The sequence below is a fragment of the Stigmatopora argus genome, chromosome 3 (genome assembly GCF_051989625.1).
Source record: "Stigmatopora argus isolate UIUO_Sarg chromosome 3, RoL_Sarg_1.0, whole genome shotgun sequence".
Taxonomy (NCBI): domain Eukaryota; kingdom Metazoa; phylum Chordata; class Actinopteri; order Syngnathiformes; family Syngnathidae; genus Stigmatopora; species Stigmatopora argus.
In genome coordinates, this window is record NC_135389.1 from 16,532,491 (window position 1) to 16,554,963 (window position 22,473).

Below are 22,473 nucleotides of genomic sequence, written 5' to 3' on the forward strand. Positions count from 1 at the left end.
TGCTAAGTGAGCAAACATAAGAACATACAGCACCTGGTAGTCTCCCATGTTGCCATAAGTCCAACTAGAGGATAAAATCTGATATTTTGAGTATGACCTATAATTTTAGAAAAACCAAACTTTTACCTGTTTCATGCACAAAATGCCTTTTCTTTTGAAGTGAACAGCATTTCTTAACCTGAAAAGATAGAAATGCCAAATGTTACACACAAAAATTTGAAACATTTCTACACAAGCTGAGAAAATTTGAGGTCATTTCAACGAAAATTGTCAAAATTATTGGCCCACGAAATAGGGTCAAATTTTTTGGAACACCCTGTATTACTACTCAAATGTTCTTAACACTACCAGGTCACATGACTGGACAGCGTGGCCTTATAAAATACTAACATTGGATGTCTATAAAGTGTCCTTAAAACAATCATCGAAAGCAATAGTAATTAATTTTTGCGCATCTCATTCACATAAACGTTCTTATCACATCAACCTTCTCGAACTTTATCTTCAACTTCATAAAAAGTCGATATTATCATAGCCTATTCCACCTGAAGCGGGATGCACGTACACATGGGGGTGAGTCACAAACTCAATTATTTGCAGACAAGTATGTAAGTGTAATACATCTTAAAATGATTACTCTTTCCCATTTTACAATGATTTCCTTCATATTGGAAAAAAAATACTGTTTTTTTTATTATAGAATGAAAAAAGGTGGAATTAAACATTGTTTTCATAGGTGGCTTGAGTGCTTAGCGCGTTTGCCTCACAGTTCTGAGTTAAAATCCAGGTCAGTACACCTGTGTGGAGTTTGCATGTTCTCCCTGGGCCTGCGTGGGTTTTCTCCAGGTACTCCGGTTTCCTCCCACATTCCCCAAAAAAATTCCATGGACACGTAAATGGCTGTCCATTTCCTCATGCCATGCAATCGGCTGGAAGTCAGGCCTGAAGTCAGCTGGGATAGGCTCCAGCACCCCCCACAACTCTAGTGAGGATAAAGTGGTTCAGAAAATGAATGAATAAATGTTTTCATTTGCTAAATTCTGCGTAGGAGAATATTTTGTGATTCTTAAGAGTAAAACAATATGTGCGCACACCCTGCTCACTCACTTCTGTTCTATCCTTCCTCCATTGGAGCTCAAATCTTGTCCTTCTGGTGCAAATGCACCATCAAAATCAATAAATAACACAAAGGCCTTGCTCTCCCCTCTAAAAATGTCCAGGAATTAGAACAAAATGGAGGGAGATGATGGATTAAATTAAAAAAGGCAAGTGAAAGTGACTGGGTGTTAAAACTTAAAAGCGTGAAAGGGGGGGGGGGGGGGGGGGGGAGAAGGCGAATCCGAGCCGCGGGAGGAGCGCCTCACTTGCTAACGAGCAAGCTGCCCACCCAGCGGAGCTTGCAGGCAAACCACCGCCTGAGGGGACAAAAGTACTCGGAATGGAACTGCTCGAATTCGGGCGTCCGGCGGATGTCGCGTAAAAATGCCACATCCAGGTCGGATTCGGTGAGGACGATAAGGAGCAGGAGCAAGACGAAGAGGAGTCCCACGGTGACCAGGAGCAGACGCAAGACGCTCAAGACAAACTTATTCACCTGTTCCACCTCGGCCAGGGCGCCCTCTCGCGCTCGTCCCGATTCCCCCCTGTCACCGCGAGCAGGGGTACCCGCCTCCGACTCCTCCTCCTCGATGCTGCGGGGCGCCCCATTGATTAGGCGCGAAGCGGCAGCTGGCGGCTCGGTGCCGTGGTCGGCCACCGGCGTGGGCGGGACGCTGTCCGAAGGTCCGTAGGCCTCGTCCGCGATCACCGCCGTCCCCTCGCCAGGATCCGCGGCCTGGCTGCGCGAGCGCGGGATGAACGCCTCGCCATGAGACACCGAGCGCACCGGGGTGGAGTGGGCGCTGTCGCGGAGCGACTCCAGGCCTAGTTAGGAGAGAATTGAAAGATTATTGCTAGCAGGCGTCCAATCCGTTTGAAGTGGGAGCCCGGCAGACGACGAGCATTCCCACTTTAGATCGCCTCCAATGGCAGTCAAGTTAACACATTTCTGAACGAGCGGTCGTTGCGATTGGGCGCAGGCGTGGTTGACATAACGTGCCAAAAGCAACGATTACCTGGGCGTTCATCGGGCTGAAGGAGGGGCGGCAGCGAGGCCCCCGCCGATTCGGGATGGCCTTCTAAAGCGGGGTACAGCGGCAGGACCCCCAAGGCCTTGCCCAGCATGCGGGGCCCCAGGCTCAGCACGCGAACCTTGACGTCCCGGTAGCAATGGTTGACCATCCGCAGGTGGACGTTCACCCGAGTGGTGATGCGGATCAAACACTTCACCATGGCCTGTCGCGACGGTCCCCGTCTACGTCCCCGTTCACGTCCCCAGGTCCGGGCAACAGAGCAGCCCCGCGTGCACTCGCCCGATGGCCTGGCTCGGCCCCGCCCCCACGGACAAACATGGAGTCGCAACCCCGGGCTATTTTCAGATGAGGTATTAATACCGCCCAAACCCTCGCAGTCAGCTCTACTGACATCCTAGAAAAGTAGATAGACAACCGCACAATTAGGAGGGGCTCGCTGCTGCTATGGAGATCACTTTTGGAGGTTTGGGGGGTGACGGGAAGATACGCCAGTCAACTTTCAGCGGGATTGACAATTTCTCTAATGATCCCTTTCATCCCTTAGGTGCCATTGGGATGGATAGAGTAGCGCTGACGCACACGCTTGCAATGTTTAGTGCCAGCTGTGACAACGGCAAACTGGGCCAAATGGCTCCAGTTACAGCACGTGTCTGTGTGTGTGTTTTCTCGGGAAGGACTCCTTCCCAATTTGTTTAGAACTTCTTTGACAGGTGTTTTTCGCGGTTTTCACGGTTTTTCATGTTAATAACCGCGCAAAACGGGGGAATACTGCTAAAATATTTCTGCAGTAGTCCCCCGACTTTCACAGTGACGCGCAAAATTCGAAAAAATGCAAAAAACGGGGGAATACTGAAAAAATATTTCTGCAGTAGTCCCCCGACTTTCACAGTGACGCGCAAAATTCGAAAAAATGCAAAAACCGTGAAAAACGGGGGAATACTGCAAAACTATTTCTGCAGTAGTCCCCCGACTTTCACAGTGACGCTCAAAATTTGAAAAATGCAAAAACCGCAAAGTGTTAAAACCCCCGTAAAAACGGGGGAATACTGCTAAAATATTTCTGCAGTAGTCCCCCGACTTTCACAGTGACGTGCAAAATTCAAAAAAACGTGAAGTGTTAAAAACCGCAAAAAAACGGGGGAATACTGCTAAAATATTTATGCAGTAGTCGCCCGACTTTCACTATGGCCCGCAAAATTCGAAAAAACGGGGGAATACTGCAAAAATATTTCCGCAGTAGTCCCCCCCACTTTCACTACCCCCCGCAAAATTTGAAAAAAAACGCAGGGTCAAGAAAAGCAAAAAACTGGGAAAACCTGCAATATACATTTCTGTGATAGTCCCCTGACTTTCATTGTGCAAAGCAAAATTCGCCAAGTCAAAAACCACGAAAAACGGGGGGCATAACCCCATAATAATATTCGCAGTCCAACCTTCTCACCGCATAGTGTTGGCCTTTGATGCCCATTACCAGCTAATAACCCAGAGAATACTGGCGCCTACCTTCCATGATAGATATGTGCACGGCTCTCCGCCTCGTCCGGGGCACGCTGGTGAGCCGGGGTCCGTGAGTGATGGACGGGCAGCTCCTGCTGGGAACCAGGCCGGCCCTGCCAGATGACGCACGCACAAAAGCGTCACGTTGAGGTTGAGAATGTTGGCAACGGCCTAGCCTACCTGTGTATTTCTGGAGGTTCTCTTTTAATTCTGGCACTCTGCTCCATCACCTCCTTCGCCACGCGGCCGCTGTTGTGACCAAGAGACGACAATGAGGATCACTAGGATCATCTCAATAGGAGTGAATGAGTAACCAAAAAAAAGAAAGAAAGAACAAAATGAAAATAGACCTGTAGCGGAAACGGCTGCCCTTGAAAAACAAGTTACTGCTGGACACTGTGCGGACCTGGCTTGACTTTTCAAGCCTGGAAAAAAATAAGTCAGTGCCATTGACAAAAGCCAAATGTCCAAGCATGTAGCGTTCAATTATTCTTCAGCTATGAATTGAAATGAGTCGAACATGAAGGAAAGTTTAATTGCTGCCAATGCGAGACAGGAACAAAAGCATGGGTGAAATGAAAAAGTAGCTACATAAAGAATAGTATTGGTCAAAAATGAACAAAATTAAGTTGTAAATAAAAGTCTAATTTTTCAATTCATTTTTAGGAATGTTTCATTGGGTGCTTTTAAATCATCTGAATATTTTCTCATACTTTTACATTCTTAACATCTTTTTTATTAACCTTTTTAGTTGTATATCTTTCAATTGAATTTTTGGAATACATTTGATTGTTATTATTATATTCAGGTAGCCCAATGTTTTTAAATGTATATTTATTCAATAGAAATTCAAGCCCACGGTGTTTAACTGTAATGAGAAAATAAAGTCTTCTAAAAAAACACACACAAAACATTGAGCCACTTTTGGAATCAATTTTAAGTGGGTGACGAAATGCCGCCTTTTACTCAAGACAATTATTGGCATATTTGAGATGGATTTCTATGTAACCTTAGAACTTCGGCCATATTTTCCGGCAGAAACACAGAATCCCCTTTCCCGCCCGAATGAATGCCAGCAAAGTATGAAAGAAAACACTACTAAATGATTCAACATATACGCATAGGAGTACTTGGCACGTCTCCATACACTGTTCAATATGTTTACAGTTATTGTAAGTGAAGCTTTCATTTTTAATGCCGCTAAGCGCCTTGAAACAATTCCACTCACTTATAGAAAGCTTGGTTCTCCACGCCACATTTCCAAAGGTGCTTGCAAGCCTCCGGCGTGGGTGCAAAGTACGTCAAGGTCATCTTTGTTTCCTGCACGTTGAATATGCGTACGCACGAGACAGAGTGCAGGACAATTAAATAGACTGAAAGACGACTAAAGCAAAGGACGGATAAGCCGGCAAATGGCGCTCTCACCTCCCTCTGATTTGCATAAACGTGGAATGTCTTGCTCTCAAACTTCAGCTTGGTCACCTCATTCCTGGCCGGGTGAGAAAGCGCAAACAAACGGGCTTATGAAATATGTATGACGAGCACTTGAAGATCTGGGAGGCAGAGAGAGGCATTGCGGACAAAAACAGATGGATGCGAGAAGGTGAGCAGGCCAGAAGGAAACGTGAGGGGCGCACCGACGTTTCTCAATGAAAATTCAAAAGTTGAACAATTTCAGACTAGGACTGGTGTGATTAATTAGCCATCTGCGCATACGCGAGCGCCAATTTTTTCCCCACGAGTGACAGATGGATGGCAAACAAGGAGCCATGTGCAGTCTTTACAAGACATTGCATTAGCAAAACCCGCGTTTCTGCCACTGACCAGTCAATTTAGTTGAGTGTATTTACAGCAAATACCATATTTTCACGACTATAAGGCGCACATAAGTCTTAAATTTTCTCCAAAATAGACAGGGAGCCTTATAATCCAGTGTGCTTTATATATGGACCAATACTAAAATTGTTATCACAATAAAATAAAATAAATCAGTCGATGGGGTACACCATCCTCTACAGCTCTCACAACTACGGCAAGCAGCCCCCGACTCTACTATTTTCCCCGTAGAAAAAGTACTGCGCAGTGACTGCTGGGATATGTAGTTCTTTTGTCAATACACCCAATGGATTGTGGCCTGTATACATCGACATCAACACAGCTTTACGAAGCATGGAAAGCAGCGTTGGAAAAGTTATGCTGGCTACTAGCTAGCTACTATTTGCGAATGGATTGTGGCCGCCTGGACGAATGTATAAAACTCAGCGTTTTCGATGACTCATTTGGACAATTGCTCAATTCGGACACAGAAAATGAGGACTTTGATGGATTTGTGGGTGATGATGACGCGACTACATTGTAAAATGGCTAAACAGAGTACAACCGAACTCAGTTTTGCTTCCATTGCCTTTTTAAAAACGTGTTTTTAGCGTGTGGGTGTAGCATGTATGTTTATGTGTATGTTTTGCCATGCCTGGCTGCGTCTATAAAAACGGTGCGTCCTGTGTGGGTCTAAAATACAGAAATAGCACTCGTTATTGACACTGCGGCTAAAAATACGATGCGCCGTATAGTCGTGAAAATACGGTACATTTAAACGAACAGAATTGAGGGACGGGTTTCTGAAAACGTGTTTGTGAACTCACCACCTGAGGAAATGAACTCTCTTGTTTCCTTGCAAGACCACAAACCCAAAAGGCGTGAAGGCAAGGAAAGCTGGGTTTCCCGACACGTCCTACGGGGGACAGAAATCGTCAAATGGTGACACGACACGTGTTGTTGTTTACAATCCACGCTTCTGCGCCCGCCCACCTTACACGGATGAGGATCAACACCATATGTTTCCAGCATCTGGGCCTTCTGAAGGAAATTTCGCTCTGATGTTTCGGGGGTTTGTCCACTGAGAAGAAAGTCAAGGGAGAGAACACAAGTAAAATATGTCACATAATACACTTTCGACCTCAGAATGAAAAGCTAGTGAAGGAATAACAAAAAAAATACAAATACAGTAATCCCTCGAATATCGCAGCTTCACTACATCGCAGATTTTTTTCTGAAGGATTTTTTGGGGGGGAATTTTGAGTAAGTTCATAAAAATGTGAAAATCCACGCTGAAACTCGCAAGCGGAAGCCACTCCCATGTCCTCCGCTTGCGACTAGGACTCAGCACTGAAGTAAAAATGTATTTATTTATTTTTAAATAGGGGTGACCCTACTTTGCGGTTTTTCATTTATCACGGCTATGTCTGGTCTACATTAACCGCGATAATCGAGGGAATACTGTAAAGTTTTGGTTGATTCACATTGACTAAATTAGCAATTTAAACCTAATTGATTTAATTTTACACTCAGTTACCATTGATGGACGTCTAGCCATGGCACTGAAACATGAACCTTTTTTTTTACACCAAAAACCTGACACAAATTTTAGTTGATGTTTATCATTTGTCACATTGGGATTTAAACCGCAATGAAAGCATAATACAAGGAAGAATAGGAAAGCAGAGACTAGAGCTAGTTTTCTGATTAAAATGGGAAAGAAGATAAGAACAAGGACACAAGAAGGAGAAATAAAGAAAGAGATAAAAATCATCTGTTAAAGAAAGACGTAGAGAAAGAGATTTAAAAAAAAAAACATCTTACATGAGTTCTGTCTTGTGTATGTCTGCAATCCGTCGCTCCAGTTTCTCGGAATGTTTGGGAAAAAACTGGAATTTGGAGCTGTAACCTTCCGGATGCTTCCCGGGGTCGTAGTTCCCGATCTCAGCTGAAGGAAGGAACACATTCGAGTAAACTGGCAGTCGTACGATCACGTTTCGGTCAAATTGACTCCGATCGACGTCTATTACAGTCCATGAGTTAAAGTGCTTTCACGTCCTCTACACTCGGTTATTTCTCCAAAAATAGACCCCCTCCAGCAATGGCATTGCTTTTTCTATGATACCATCTACACGTGCATGCGAGTACGATAAGAGGCCAGATAACGACTACAAGGTTTTTTTTCCCAATGTTCCACGAAGCTCTCGAATGTAGCGTTGGTGAGGGCAAGCCGAAGCGAGTCCGTATGTTACCTTCCATTATTACCTTGAAGGATGTAGGCGGCCAGTAAGGCGGCGTCCGAGGTTTTGCACAGGAGGCGGCCGTGGTAAAGGTCTCTTTTGATTTGAAGGAAGACGAGATATCTGCAACCAAAATGGCCACAGTGTGTTCAGCTCTGGTGACGCCGTCTGTGTGCAGTCGTTTGGTCGCCGGTCTTTTGGTCGCCCGGACCCAAACAACGGGCGATCAAAAGACCGGCGACCAAAAGACCGGCGACAAAACAAGGTAAAACAACACGGTCTACGCATCAATAAAAGCCAACAATGGCCCTGGGCAGTTTCACTGAGCCGACGTGTGAGTGTATAAGAGTTTGTATGTACATGCGTTGTCCGGGTCAGGGTCTTAACAAGTTCTCCAACAAAAAACAATAAAAGTACGGGAAATTTGGAGTTTTTCTTTAGCCTAATAATGAATAGGGCATTAAGTATGACTAAATAATAATTCGCAGTGTGTATTTAGGGAATTTGAGCAACGATTTAAATGGTAATTATCAATAACCTTCCGGGCGACCAAAAGACCGGTGACCAAACGACCGACTACCGGTGATGTCTGGGTTTTCCTCTATTCAGTTGTCGTGACCCAAAATAATGACTAGAGTTGTCGTTACATTTACACATTTTTCCAATTTTTTTCTGTAATGCCAAAAGGAGCTTTGCGGGATCCATTTGTAAATCCAAACCAGCAAGACGAGTGGCAGCGGGCACACAATGGCCCTTGTAAGTCATTAATTCCGCTACCTCTGCAACACCAGTAACATAACACACACATCTCTTCTTTGCATCTGCGGCATTCCACTTTAGCTCGCCTCTCCTTTGCCACGTTCCCCCCGCACACACTTCTCGCTCGCTACACGGTTCATGTCAGTACAACCTCATCACATCCTGTGCCCATCAGTACTAGCATACCAGGAAACAAACATCATCTAGGAAAAAAATAGCTCTAAATGCAAATCTAGCTTTCTGGGAACGGTGAGGTGAAAGTAGCGTGCAGTGTTGAAAACGTAAAATGTCATGCAAATGCAAAGGAAGTGTTGTTGTGCCATGTTTCATTCAGCATTACCAGAGAAAGCTTTTTTACCCTCCTGCACGTCCTTCATTAAACAGTGAACTATTGCGTCCGAGATTGCAAAAGCACGATGGCTTTTCAATGAATAAAATCCTTTGAAATTCGCAAGCGACGTACATTTAGAAATGAGGAAACGGAATAACTAGGTAGGACTACTTTTTACATGATCTGAAAATCCAATTCCTGTTTATTACTGCTACTGTTATTACTTCCAGAACGTTGCATTACAAACAATTAAAATGACCCCTGTGGTGGAGCTGGGAAAACTGCAAATATTGCCTTTTATTATTATTATTTTTAATGTTTTAATTGTTATTTTAAAACAAGGAAAAAGTAAATATTCTCTCCTTTCCTCGATCTTTCATTGAAAATTTGAGAAATTGTATTGTAACCTTTTTTTGCGACAAAATGAAGTCAAGGCACGTGGTTTACTTTACACGGGCCGCACAATATGAGGAGGCGGGCCGAATCTGGGCCCCCGGACCTCGAGTTTGAGAGCTGTGCTATCGAAACGTAGTGGGAATTAAAAGGCGTACATCTTACTAAATCTTGGGCACCTGGGTAAAGTGTGAAGGAGCTTTTACCGAGTAATTTCCTCCTTGAGAGCGGCCGGATCAGGAGGATAGAACTTGACACGCAGACACATAGTGAACGGATGCTGAGCTGGAGGAAATGAAAATGAACAGAAAAGGAGTGAAAAGCAAACAATCAGCAGCATTCAAATAAAGCAACATTCCTCCTGAAACGCTTGACTGCCAAATTTGACAGTGAATTAACCATAAAAAGGCCATATTTAATGAGATCCCCCAAAGTATGGAAGTCAAGTGCTACTTTTGAGCCAGTTGCCAAGCAACCACGTCGTAGCATTACAACAATTTAACTATCAATCATCAACTCATATGCCATGTTGAACTTTTCAGAAAACGTGCAGTACTTACATTTCATTTGCTTAACAATAGACCTTGTTAACTCCAGCCAGTGCTGCATTTAAAAGTAGAGCACATTGTTAGTGACATTTTTCAACATTAGCTTATATAGTTCACCAACTCTTCAACTCTTTGGCTGCCAAAAGTCCAATTTTGACACGGAGGGTTGCTGCCATCCTCCTTGTCAAAATGGATTGGACGGCTATTGTTTGTAATAGGTGAATTTTACAGTATATACATATATACACACACATACATATATCTACATATACATATTCACACACATACACATGTATACATGTTTGTGTGTGTGTGTATATATATATATATACACATACATACATATATGTATACATACATACATATACATACGTATACATATACACAAATACACGTGTACACACGTATACATATACACATACATATACACATATACATATACATATATATATATATATATATATATATATATATATATATATATATATATATATATATATATATATATATATATATATATATATATATATATATATATATATATATACACACATACAGTGGTACCTCGTCATACGACCGCTCTTCATACAAAATTCTCGTCTTACAGCGGAAATTTCGATCGAAACTATCTATTAAACCACTAGTTATGTGTTACCTTGTTAATAGATGGCGAATTAGAAGAAATAAAACATTTTTTCCAATCCAATATCCTGTTTTTGGTGTTTTTTCAGAGGGCTGGAACGAATTAATTTATTTTCCATTCATTTCAATGGAAAACGTCCGCTCGAGTTACGAGAATCTTGTCATACGATCTCAGTCTCGGAACGGATTACGCTCGTATGTCGAGGTACCACTGTATGTATGTATATATATGTATATGTATATGTATATATATATATATATATATATATATATATGTATATATATATATATATATATATATATATATATATATATATATATATATACACGCAAAACAAAATAGTATGTACAGAGCAAACGGTGGAAAAAGCACTGACATTTAAAGCATTGAACATTCATTAAGCAAAAGTAAAGTTGTTATAGTGAATTTTAAGTTTCAAATCCCGAAATTCGACCCAAAAATCAAATATCTTGAACCACAATAGTGTTGTGTTCAAGCAGTTCATGTTCAAGTGCAAAGACGTCTAGTCAAAAGCATTATGGATTGCGCGCTTGCAAACAATAACACGTGTCCTCACTTTTGTGGTCTTCAAATACATGACATCAAATCTATATTTTAAAGCTACGTCAATCAAGCACACATATAGCAACGTTTCTATGGCGTGGAGTCGGCCAGTTCTCTGTTTGTCCTGGGAACGGCAAGCCAACAAGATGGGCGCCTGCCTTTTCACCCACGCAAACTGTCGGAACAAATACGTCATCACCATTTCGTACAAGATTGGATTGTAGCGCTTTATCCAATTTTTTTTTTTACATTCTAAAATAAACAGCAGCTAACAGTAAAACTGATTTATGTGGTTTCCATCATTTGCTTGAGGATATTTGATTTGGAGAGTCAAATGGTAGGTTAACGGCGTCACGGAACGAATAGCGTTAAATGTCAGAGGTTCCACGTTTTTAATCTAATTACCAGTCAGTGAAAGATTTTTTTTTTTAAAAAGCACCGAGAAATGAGCCATTTCTTTTCAGAAAAAAATCCCTTTGATAAAACATGAATTGAATAAAAACGTGTAATTAAATTGTAAACGCAACTACAGCACAACGCTAGCCTTCCGAAAACTGCAAAGCAGTGTAGCAAATGGAGCACAAAGGGAGTCAATTTTCCGGGGAGCGTAAAGATTTAAATGGTTGCCAGAATCGGAGGACTGGATGATGATTTTATTGTACCGCTTTAGTTGGTTAGGTCAGGTATACTCTTGGTTCTCCCAGCAGTGGAGCTACGCATAAGTGGCGCCTATCTCGGCTGACTCGTGGCAAAAGCAAGAGCCGAAAGTCCACACGGTCACGACATCGGAACTGTGAAATGTTGAATATGAATGAGCTTACCCGCTGCTTGTCGGGGTCCACGTATCTGATGCCAAAATAATCTTTCTCCAGCAGGTTGAGGTGGTGGCAGATAAGGTCAAATAAATACTGGCCTTTTGCATCTCGCTGTTCAAGAGAAGAAAAAGTTCAGTGTCATTAAAAATAGAACACTGCAAGTTGTCCGTACAAGTTTGTGCACTGAGTTAATCCTTAATATACATTTTAAAACCTATTTTTTAAAGATCATTCAGATTTTGTATGTATTAAATAAACGTGGAAAGATTTTTTTTCGGCTTTCTTGATGGCTGTAACGTTGGGGTAGCTTCAAATTGTGAAAAGAAAAAAACACATGGATGTGATTAGACCCCCCCCCCCCCCGTCCTTAATCCACTTCTTTTGGTATTAGATCGCCTGATCCTCAAAATCAGGTGACTCAGACTCACATCCAAAAAAATGTGATCGGGACATCCCAAATAAGAACCATCTGAGGCTTCCCCAGAACTATGCTACAAACCAGTGGATGAATTAAATATAAAGATTCCGCTGCGGGATTTGTTCATTCTTTTACTGCCTACGTGTATATAGCTCTTTGCATTACAAATCACTTACTACTACGTGGTCGACTAGGCTCAACCTAGAGTACTTAAAATTGGACCGGAATGCGTTTTGCTTCCATCGAAGCATTACGAATGCGCCACCTGACACACTTTGCATTAACCTTCACAGAAGCAAGCAGTAATTTATCTCTTTTACTTGTGTACTGTCAGGAGGGCTGCGTTGATGATTTACATAAGGACATTAAAAGGAATCATTAGAAGGAGCAGCAACATTTCCTCAAAAACCCTTTGATATAAAAAGAAATGCGGTTTGAAATGCAACCCGGAAATGTAGCTGCAATATGTAAATACAGTATGCATGCAAAAAGCTAAATTGAATTGAAAATGCTGTCAGGATCTTGACAGGCTGCTCCCTCCGGAATTAGTGTAGGTGCCATTCAGAAGCGCATGTCTATTACTCGGGCAGCAGATGACAGACAAAAAGTATTTTCGAACAACCTGTGTCTCCACACTATGCTGACCAAAGATCAAAAGAAAATCACTCAGTGGCTACATAAGAAGGAAAGATCCAAAAACTTCTGGCCAAAACGGGATGAAGGATTTGCGCTCCAATTCCAACCCATCTTCCTTCCCCATCAATAGCGGGCAATGAGATCAATGAGCGTGTAATAAAGGGTTAATTTTATATGACATTAGTTCTGGCTTCTTTAATCTAACCACGCCCCCGAATAACACTAAAATCCATTGACGGCATTGTTCCACAGAATTTACGCTTCTTAGTCCTTATGCTCATTAAATGCAAGGGAGGAAAATAAAGCATTGTAATATTGAGGCTTCTTTTGAAATGCGCCATTGTCTTCTTTTATCTATGTTGGTGATAGAGATCAGGCCAGAACGCCTTAACAATCAAAACGGCGTTCGTCAAGAAGAAGACGCACCGAGTCCGAGAGGACATCTGGCCTTTTGTTCAAGATGTTTGTTAGTATTCTGCAGCGTTCTCTCCCCCCCTCTCTCGCACTCTCCCTCCCCAGTGCAAACCCCCCCAAAGCTACCCTCTGCCCCTTGCCAAGTACAGCTGTCTTTAGTCCCCAGCAGTCTGTCTGAAAGCCAGGTCACACAAAAAGAAAATATTTTTGGACACTCAAGCAGGTGCACCTAAAATAAGTGACATGTGAGCAGATGTGGCAAAAGTATATTTGTTGTGTTTTGAATTGTATGTCAAGGGTATCAAAAAATGACCCCAAAAATTGACAATCCATATGTATAGTACATCATTGACATATAATATTAGATACTTTTTTGTAATCCGACGCCAGGAAACCTATGTTCAGCAATTATTAAATCGATTTAAAATGTGGGATCTACGGAGAAAATGTTTATAGTAACATTTTTAATGTAACTTTGGTATTTTAGCAAATGACATGAAGTGGAAGGTCAGGATTCGTTTTACTAGGCCACCCAAAATCACAAGATGGGTCACTTTGTTACGTATTGGGTGCGACGTCGAGCGTGGAACGTAGTTGGACCCAAATGCGGGTCAAGGACCTGGAGTGCTTAAACAAAACTTTAATTCTTCAGGCAGGAATCTTTAGAAAATAACAAGGACTTAGAAATCAAATCAAAAAACCAAACCTGACAGAAGTCATAGGGGAAACGAGGACCGTGGAACATGGCATAAAACAAACAATGCAGACGATCCAACAATGACTAACTAACACACGGGGTTTAAATAGACACATAAGGGCTGATTACCAATCACGCACAGCTGGTTACAAGAGGAAGGGAAGCACAGAGGGACACAAAACCCTAACAAGACGTGACACTTTTGGCGCCTGGGTTGATGACAATCGGTATTTTTTTTGTTGCCTTAGATCTACTACTTAGCTGATTAATAGTTAAAAAGTATGTCTAGTCAAACAAACAGAAAGGAATGAAAAAAAGATCGTACCCAAAAAGTGAATAGTGGCACTTTCACGGCAAAGAACGCCGTATGTATAAAATGGGCACTTTCCTTCTCGATTAATCATTAAAACGGTTTCCATGTCCACGCGAGAGCCCAAGCCATTAATAAAAGATAGTATCACAAGGAGTGGAAACCATCGATGCCATTAACTCGGAGTGTGTGCGTGCGTGAATGTGCGCGTTTGTGTGTCTTGAAGCCCGCAGCCATGCAGTGATTCCTTGGCTTTCATAAGGAGATGACTTTCTCACGTCGCCCGAGGAGAACAGTTAATGCATCGGAGCCATTGAATCCGCGGGTGATGGCGTGCCAGGCACTTAAGCTCTTGACCCCGCCGCTTCCGCCGGACAGGGCGACCTGCCATCCGTCACACCTTAATATGTGGCGCGCTTCGTAAAAGGCTATAAAGTGATACAACCCCTTCATGCCTGAATTTACTTCATTCACCCCCCGTGACAGACATCCCATCAAACTTGACTGGGGCTGACGCGATGGGACAATCGCTTCACTTTAATCAATTTCAGGCGGGTTAATCAGGCAACACACATTTCGACTACAGTGGTACCTCGACATACGATTGTAATCGGTTCCGAGACTGAGATCGTATGTCGAGCTTTTCGTAACTCGAGCGAACGTTTCCTATTGAAATGAATTAAAAACAAATTAATTCGTTCCAACCCTCTGAAAAAACACCAAAAACAGGATATTGGATTGGAAATTTTTTTTATTTCTTCTAATTCGCCATCTATTAACAAAGTAATAAATAACAAGTGGTTTAATAGTAATAAAATGTGTTTAATAGATGTAAAATTAGACGCATTTTGCGGAGGGGAGAGACAACGACACACACGGAGGCGGAGGTGGGGGCTGTTCGGGGGGGACTTTATCCACGGCAACAAGGCACTCGTAAATGAACAAACAAATTTAAATTAACTTGGATAAATATATATAGACACTCAAACATACGTTTAATGTAACTTTACACAAAACTGAATTCTAATTTTGTCTTTTGTTACCTTCGTTTTCCGGGTTAGCGGTTTGACACGCCTCCATCCTCACGTTCGCTATCGATGGACTGTTTGCTGTTGTATTCCCTTCAAAATATTCCGAAAATGATGCACACACGTCCTCACAATAGGATAACGCACAACCACTTGCCAACGAGAAATAGTCTCAGACCTTCTTTCCTTAGAAAGAATAACAGGAAATGCAATAGCTGAGCTTCCCACGTATTGATTGTGGGTAATGAAGTTTTATTCTGAGAAAGGTTGCCATTGTCTATGAGTGTTGTGTGCACGAGTATACTTCATTACCCAGAAAGCCCTCTTTTTTCCCACGCATGTGCGTTTCCTGGTCGAAACTAGTCTGAATAAATTGTTCAGTCCTCGTAGATATAGTAGTTATACACGAAAGAGATGCAGCAAAAAAAGACAGTGCGCTACAATGATAAACAGCCTCTCATGCCATGGCCACCTGGCTTCGTCGCATCTTGAAATTTTAATTGTATCGCGAGCGAATTATTCGATCGAATTTTTCGTCGTAACACGAGCATGTTGTATGACGAGCATGTTGTATCACGAGGTACCACTGTACAATCTTGCACTCATCGACTATCATCGTCAATGGCTTCCAGTGACTAAATACCAGTGCGACAACTTGAGGACGATAATGCAGGATCATAGAGAGCAGATATCTAGGAACGCTTGAGTGGGATTATGTGTGACATAACATCTGTATGTACTATATGTATGGTAATTCGACACAATATCCCCTCACATTGCAGCAGCCTGCAATTATCAAAGCCATTTGCAAAAGATGACAGGAGGAGGGATGAGCACCTCTCACGGATCGACGGGTTAGCGGCGGTTCACAAATACATCATTCTCATCTGAAGTACATTTTCCAATTGCACTCAGCAGCCACAGAAATATCCAAAGTTAAACCTGTGAAAAAAAATGCAGCTAAAAACCGATTACGCCTCCTAGAATTTCAGAACGGATGGATTAGCATATGGTGTGCCATTCGCAGTTATTGTAGTGGCTCATTGACAGCTGTTGATTGGTGTTACTAATGTGACAACAGATCCCAGCATAAGGAGGAGATATGGTACATGAAATGTGTCACCCAGATGATCACAGACCATCAATCATCAAAACCAGATGCTCAGGGGGGATTAACCAAGATGTCATCAGCATTTGACAAATTATATTTCTGCCAACCATCTTGTGTCATCACAAAAGCGTAGTGTTGTACAGAAAGTGGTTTGAACCAATGTGCACAGGCAAAAACTGGGCCATCAAAGCATGTTGGGCACGACACGAGCAAGGATTTGACCCAGAAGCGTGAGAAATCAAGAGAATAAAAGGATGAGCAGAAGTGCCGCATAGGAATAATTATCATGCTTATAGTCACTGAAATGAACAAAAAAGCTATTTCAATAGTGTCATTTGACAGTCATTGTGAAGAGAATTTCACTTCAAAACACTGGCCCTTCATCGGGGGAATATAATGTTATGAAATTCTGAACATTTTCAGGTTAAACAGGGTTTTGCAAATAGCCAAATTTGTGAATGATAAATCACATTGGAGCTCTGGGTGAATATTAAGCAGACTAACACATCAGAATAATAAATCAAATCTGCCAAGATTAATACTCCTTAGTTGCTAATATTATTTTTAGCATATAATCATATATCTTCTAAAAAAGATGCAGATTTTTTTTTAAATCGCCCCATACATCATAATTTGACACTGCAAGTGAACAGACTACCATTTGAAGTGGTTATGATTTAAAATGGTCAATTACTCAATGGTGCCTAAATAACGCTTGACTTCAGTTTGATCGATTCCCGCTTGGTGGTGGTGTGATTGTAAGTGTGAATGGTGTCTGTCTATATTTATGCCCTGCGACCTGTATCCAGTACACTCCAGCAAAACCTAAAAAGGATTGGAAATGTGATGAATGAGTAAACAATTACTGGGAAGATGCCTCTTTTTAAGAGAACAAAAATGATTAATGCTGATTTTCAGAATAAACTTCAGTAATCAGATCTACCTTGTAAATTGGTTTGCTCAATGTACCTGTGGCTCAATCAATACTGGAGGAAAAATCCCAGTCAAGTCATTATTTCTAAGATCCACAGTGATGGATGTCTCTGCCGGGCTGGCTCGAACAACTATTCTGTCGCATACCGTGGAAAATGATCTGAACAGAAACAAATTCAGAGCCGGATCTAAAGTACCGAGGCAAAGATGAAAAATGACATGGGTTTTAGCCCCCCCTACAACCGTCAGTTCCTCAGCATCTTGGTGTAAGCTTTGCCAGAACGATTCCCGCCCGTTCACACGCGTTTTTGCAAAAAGTATGACAAATAACCCCCAAAACGAATGAGCCTCACAATCGCTTTGGATTAGCATATAAACAATGCTTCAGTTTTTTTGTTTTTTTTATTGCCGATTGCACAAACCTCAGCTGGGATGCGCCACTTCTATCTATCCTTGACAAGTGAAAGGCTGGTGGGCGATGACCCGGTGTCACTCATTCACTCTGACTCAGACTTGAAGAATTGAAACATTTGGTGTTTCTGAGGGTGGGCAAAAACTGCATGCAGTAGTATCACAACCACTTGGTCTAGCCAACGGGCATGACGCATTGCATCAGGCGTATTGGCAAAGACTCATTCACCCATTGGCTCATATCTGGGCATTATCTGCGATTTAGCCATGAGGAGTATACAATTGGATTTCATGGCAGATATTTGTGGCTGAAAAACGTTTTCAAAGCCTTTTATGATTTTTAACTCATTATGCACTCTTACTGGGATCCAACTACTGTCGTGATTGAGAAGTACGGTTCAGTCTAACTTGTTATCAGATCATTTACGACTGCCAGGCGATTGCATGAGTTATTCATAATATCCTCACATATTTAATGGTTTTTATAGCGTCACTCATGATCATATATAGCCCATGTAATACACCATAGAGGCAATCTATTTTGAAAGGGGAGGAAGAGGGTTGTAATTTTTAGACAGAACTACGAACTGTAATGTTGGAAATGTGCTCGTTATAATTCCCGTCAATGGCTGGAATGAGGACCCTCCAATTGGGCCAGATAGCCACTGAAGGAGTGACAGCGACCAGTCCTTACATAATGTGGGAGGGTTACACATGCAAGGCCTCTGATTTTGTCAATTTGTCCCCTTACAAAAAATTCTGGCGTTTTGCATGCAGCAAATTTACTATATTGAAACAATCTAGTTCTTGCTTACACTCAGTCTTTTCTCTCTTTTTTTAGCAAGTATCTTCAAACTAATCATGAAATCAGGGCCTTCAAAGTCTTTTGCAGGAACCTCTCGCACCATCTGATTGCCGAAATTTGCAATAGCCACAGCTGACAGATTGACTAGCAACCAAGCACCTGACTTACCCAACAAACAACTGAAATAACTAGGCCAGTCAATATCTGAAAGTAACTTTTCCAAGGGTGGTTATCTGATAATTTCTCATACTTGGACTTTTTGTCCCATTGTCAGCTTTCCTAAAACAACAAACCCCTTCAGAGTAGAGAAACCAATCAGGCCGCCCATTTGCTAAAATCTATTTCCAATGCTGCATAGAAAAACCCTAATGGCACTGATAGGACCGCAGCAGCTTAGCTTTCTATATATGTAATTACTTGCCTAGGCAGTTGACGCGTCTGCACCACACAGGCGCCTCCTCCATTCACGTAATTAAGCGCTTCAGAACACTATTGATTTAACAACTCAGCAAAGGCTATGCATCCGGAGAGTCTGATACACAAGCTCAAAAAGCTTTAGCGGCAGAGAAGAGCAGTCTGGGAGATTGACAGATGGATTTAGAGAGTTTAAATCTGCCATTGTGAGAGAATGTCAGTGAAGAAGTATTGTAAGAAAATTGCGTATTTGCCAGCAGAACGCAAGAGATTAGAGTGTTCTTGGAAAAATTGAGGCAATCAAATGAAAAGACAGAGAAAAAAGGCAAGATTCTCTGCAGTCGATAACTTGAGTTAAGTCCACCCTGTTGATTAAGTCGTTACCAGATGGAAGACTGCTTACTCGACAGACGCACTTGTTTTCATGGGACTTTGCTATGTTTAGGTTTTAAGAGGAAACTGGATCGAGAAAAATACAGCCAATTTAAAAATGTGAAAAAAATAGCAGCTCTTGTTGCCACAGTTGTATTATTAAACAAAAACGTGCACCGTACGGTTTCCGTTTTTACGTGTGTTGTACAATTTTCCGGTATTTTTGTCCGGAAAATTCTGCTAACCACTGCTGCCAGTATTTCACTGTAAAACTTTACACTATTTGCCAGTTTAGAGAAGATCAAATTGAAGGATCATGTTTCACTTATGTCCAATTGGTTAGCCTTTCATCACGGTCAACGGCGCTGAACTAAGTTCAGCGTGAAAGTGACACCTACAATGATACCAAATCCCACTTTCGACTGTCTTAACCCGTTAAATTCTTTTTCCAATGGTGAAACCAAGCATGAAAATGCAGCAAGCTGTTCAGCCCTCGAGGCTGTCTGCTGCGCACGCAGGCGTGCGTTAAAGGCACACCGCCGCTGTAGCATGCCGAGGCTTTAATGGAGGCCCAAGAGAAATGCTTTCACCTCAATGACTGCACCAGAAAACGAACTTTTCATAGAATGCGCGCCGGATATTTAGGAAAGTGTAGACAAACTTCCCGCTGGTAACCAAAGGCGAAATCACTTTCTACAGCCAAATGGTGTCATTGGAGATGAATTAGCCAATGATCTGATTGGATTGGATTGGATTGGATAACTTTATTCATCCCGTATTCGGGAAATTTCATTGTGACAGTAGCAAGAAGGGGGGAATGAAGAAAAAAAACACACACAGTTACAAGTTAGACAGTACAGTCGCAGAGGCCACAGAACAACAAAGCAAAAATACAAAGTACAAAGCAAAGCAAAGTAAATGGGATCATTAAGAATCACCAAATCAAATCATTGACAGAAAAGCAACAAAAACACAAAACGAACAAGAGTGGACGGTACTCGGACGTTTGGTCGCCGGACGTTTGACAACATGACAGAGTTTACTGTTGAAACCAGCTCTCTAAATTATATTCATGAGAGAGAGAGAGAGTTTAATATCTAAATATCTACTGTTGAAACCAGCTCTCAAAATTATATTCACCCGGGCGACCAAACGTCCGGGCGACCAAACGTCCGGCCGACCAAACGTCCGGGCGACCAAACGTCCGGGCGACCAAACGTCCGGGCGACCAAACGTCCGGGCGACCAAACGTCCGGGCGACCAAACGTCCGGGCGACCAAACGTCCGGTCACGAGAGTGGACGGAGCTACCGCCACCGGCTGCCACTTGAACGGCGCCATCTTGGTTGCGGTAGAAAAAACGGATACAGACTCAAGAAAAAGACGTTGTAAAGTTGGATAAAACTGGAACCACACACAGGAAGTCTTCCACAAGATGGAGAACTTCTGCAGACTGGGACCGAGGTAGAGAATATGCAGAGTCACTCTTCCAAGCTAATCTGCACAGTACCTCAGTAGTCTGGGGCTGAAGACAACAGTAGCAGAGTAGAGGCCCTCGACTCTGTTTCCAGCCTGGCAAGCGCCGACAGCTCTTCCATCTTATCCCATGATGGAATGGTTGGTCTGAAGCGTTGCTTCTTCTCTCCGCACTTTTGCCAGCTCCAAATTTCCAGCGGTATTGAGTGTTGCTCCTTCTGCTGCGTATTGTAACAGCTAGTCCGATGTGTATGACAGCGTAGGCCTGGCTGAATGGTGGTCACACACTTGAGTTGACCACTAGGTAATGTTGCAGAATACTTTTGTAAGCCACGAAGCTGAGCAAGACTTAACGCCGTGTTGAGTTGTCAGCTGTGCATTCGGCACGGCATTTTATTTGAGAGATTCACCACAGTGTCACTTAAGCGCATTCTTATTGGCTAATCCTTGACACTGTCTAAATCAGTTGAAGCAGTCTGTCTGAGTGCTTGTTTTAATGAGGACTAAAGGCGGAGTCACTCCGATGATTTAAAGTATAATTTAGGGGGATTTTCTGGGTGAATATATTTCTTTTAAAAATCATTCGACACTAGATCAAGAATTGTACTTTGTGGTGATGCATCAAAACAGCGAAACCTCTTGCGTGGCTGACCGAGAAGAGACAATAAAACGTAATTAGTTTCCAAACTCTCATACGAGTTGGTATATTGAGAATAATCTGATTGCATGCTTAAATAAAATAAGCCTCTTAGGAGGAATCTCCAAAAGTGGAGCAAAAAATAGAACTTTGAGTGTGAGCCCACAGCAGCTTAGCTGGTTCTCCCTGTGGGAGACATGCCATTGATTGGCTTGCAGACCTAAAGCGCTTCCAAGGTTAAACATTCTCAGCAGCAATCATAAGAGAGCAAAATGTGTCAGGATGTAAAATGGCACATAGATGCAATCTCATGAAAAAGATAGCGGAGGGTCTGCCAGGATTGCGGGTTTAGCTGAGGTCACGTTGATCCGCTTCAGACAAAAACAACTCGCAGAGACTCGGTAAAAGTCATCAATAATAAAATTCACATCTTCAAAAATCTTCATGAATAAATAATCCCTTTATTAGAACAGTCTGTGATTTGGAACACAAAATAATAGCAGAATGATTTTGATGTTAAACATGGTTTGAACTCAATTTCTCCACCCTGAAACCCCCCTGGTACAAACATGGCTTTTTCTTTGGGCTGTATTCAGGCAGTATAAAAAATATTATTTTTCATAAGCAGCTTACAGCCACATCCCGCAAGAATACAAATGCAGGTGCCACCACTTTTGCATGCCAAAGTATGCTCCGAAGAAAGCAAGCCAGGTGTACCGCGTTGAGAACATTCCCATTTCATCCAAACGGATCTTCAAGCGCATTTCTGTCAGTCTCATAGCAACAGCGGTAACCATGAGCAGCACTCTATGCAAAGCCTCTCTTACTTTTCAGTGCCGACTAGCCCTTTGAATACGGAAAAGAGATTCCTTGCCGAGTATGACAGTGCGATGTAAAGATAGCACGGGGCCGTTGTGAGGTAATGGAGACTCAAATTCATCATCTGCGTTCTCCCCCACAGCTTACATAAGATACTAACTTAAGTGTGCCAGAACTCAAGTCGAGAAAAAGGTGATTAAAACACAACTTTAGGGCTATGAGCCCAAATTATAACTAGCGAGGCAGTAAAGATCAT

The 22,473-nt window shown here is 42.3% G+C and overlaps 1 protein-coding gene across 4 annotated transcripts in view; it reads right to left on the reverse strand.

The window, feature by feature from the left end:
• Window positions 1-135: 135 nt before the first annotated feature.
• LOC144071432 (FERM domain-containing protein 5-like) overlaps window positions 136-22,473 on the reverse strand; it is a 39,451-nt gene continuing 17,113 nt past the window's right edge. The window contains exons 1-14 of one of the 4 annotated variants that reach the window (XM_077596537.1): window positions 20,796-21,034; window positions 11,744-11,848; window positions 9,728-9,770; window positions 9,374-9,452; window positions 7,710-7,807; window positions 7,269-7,392; window positions 6,438-6,525; window positions 6,272-6,360; window positions 5,055-5,118; window positions 4,858-4,949; window positions 3,980-4,054; window positions 3,810-3,878; window positions 3,636-3,742; window positions 137-1,923 (exon numbers count right to left, since the gene is read on the reverse strand). In XM_077596537.1, the coding sequence (XP_077452663.1) occupies window positions 1,361-1,923; window positions 3,636-3,742; window positions 3,810-3,878; window positions 3,980-4,054; window positions 4,858-4,949; window positions 5,055-5,118; window positions 6,272-6,360; window positions 6,438-6,525; window positions 7,269-7,392; window positions 7,710-7,807; window positions 9,374-9,452; window positions 9,728-9,734 (1,455 nt within the window). In that variant the 5' untranslated portion in view covers window positions 9,735-9,770; window positions 11,744-11,848; window positions 20,796-21,034 and the 3' untranslated portion in view covers window positions 137-1,360. Of the gene's footprint in view, window positions 1,924-3,635; window positions 3,743-3,809; window positions 3,879-3,979; window positions 4,055-4,857; window positions 5,119-6,271; window positions 6,361-6,437; window positions 6,526-7,268; window positions 7,393-7,709; window positions 7,808-9,373; window positions 9,453-9,727; window positions 9,771-11,743; window positions 11,849-20,795; window positions 21,035-22,473 lie in introns of those variants that run through there. The other 3 variants (XM_077596536.1, XM_077596534.1, XM_077596533.1) reach the window with 3 other exon arrangements.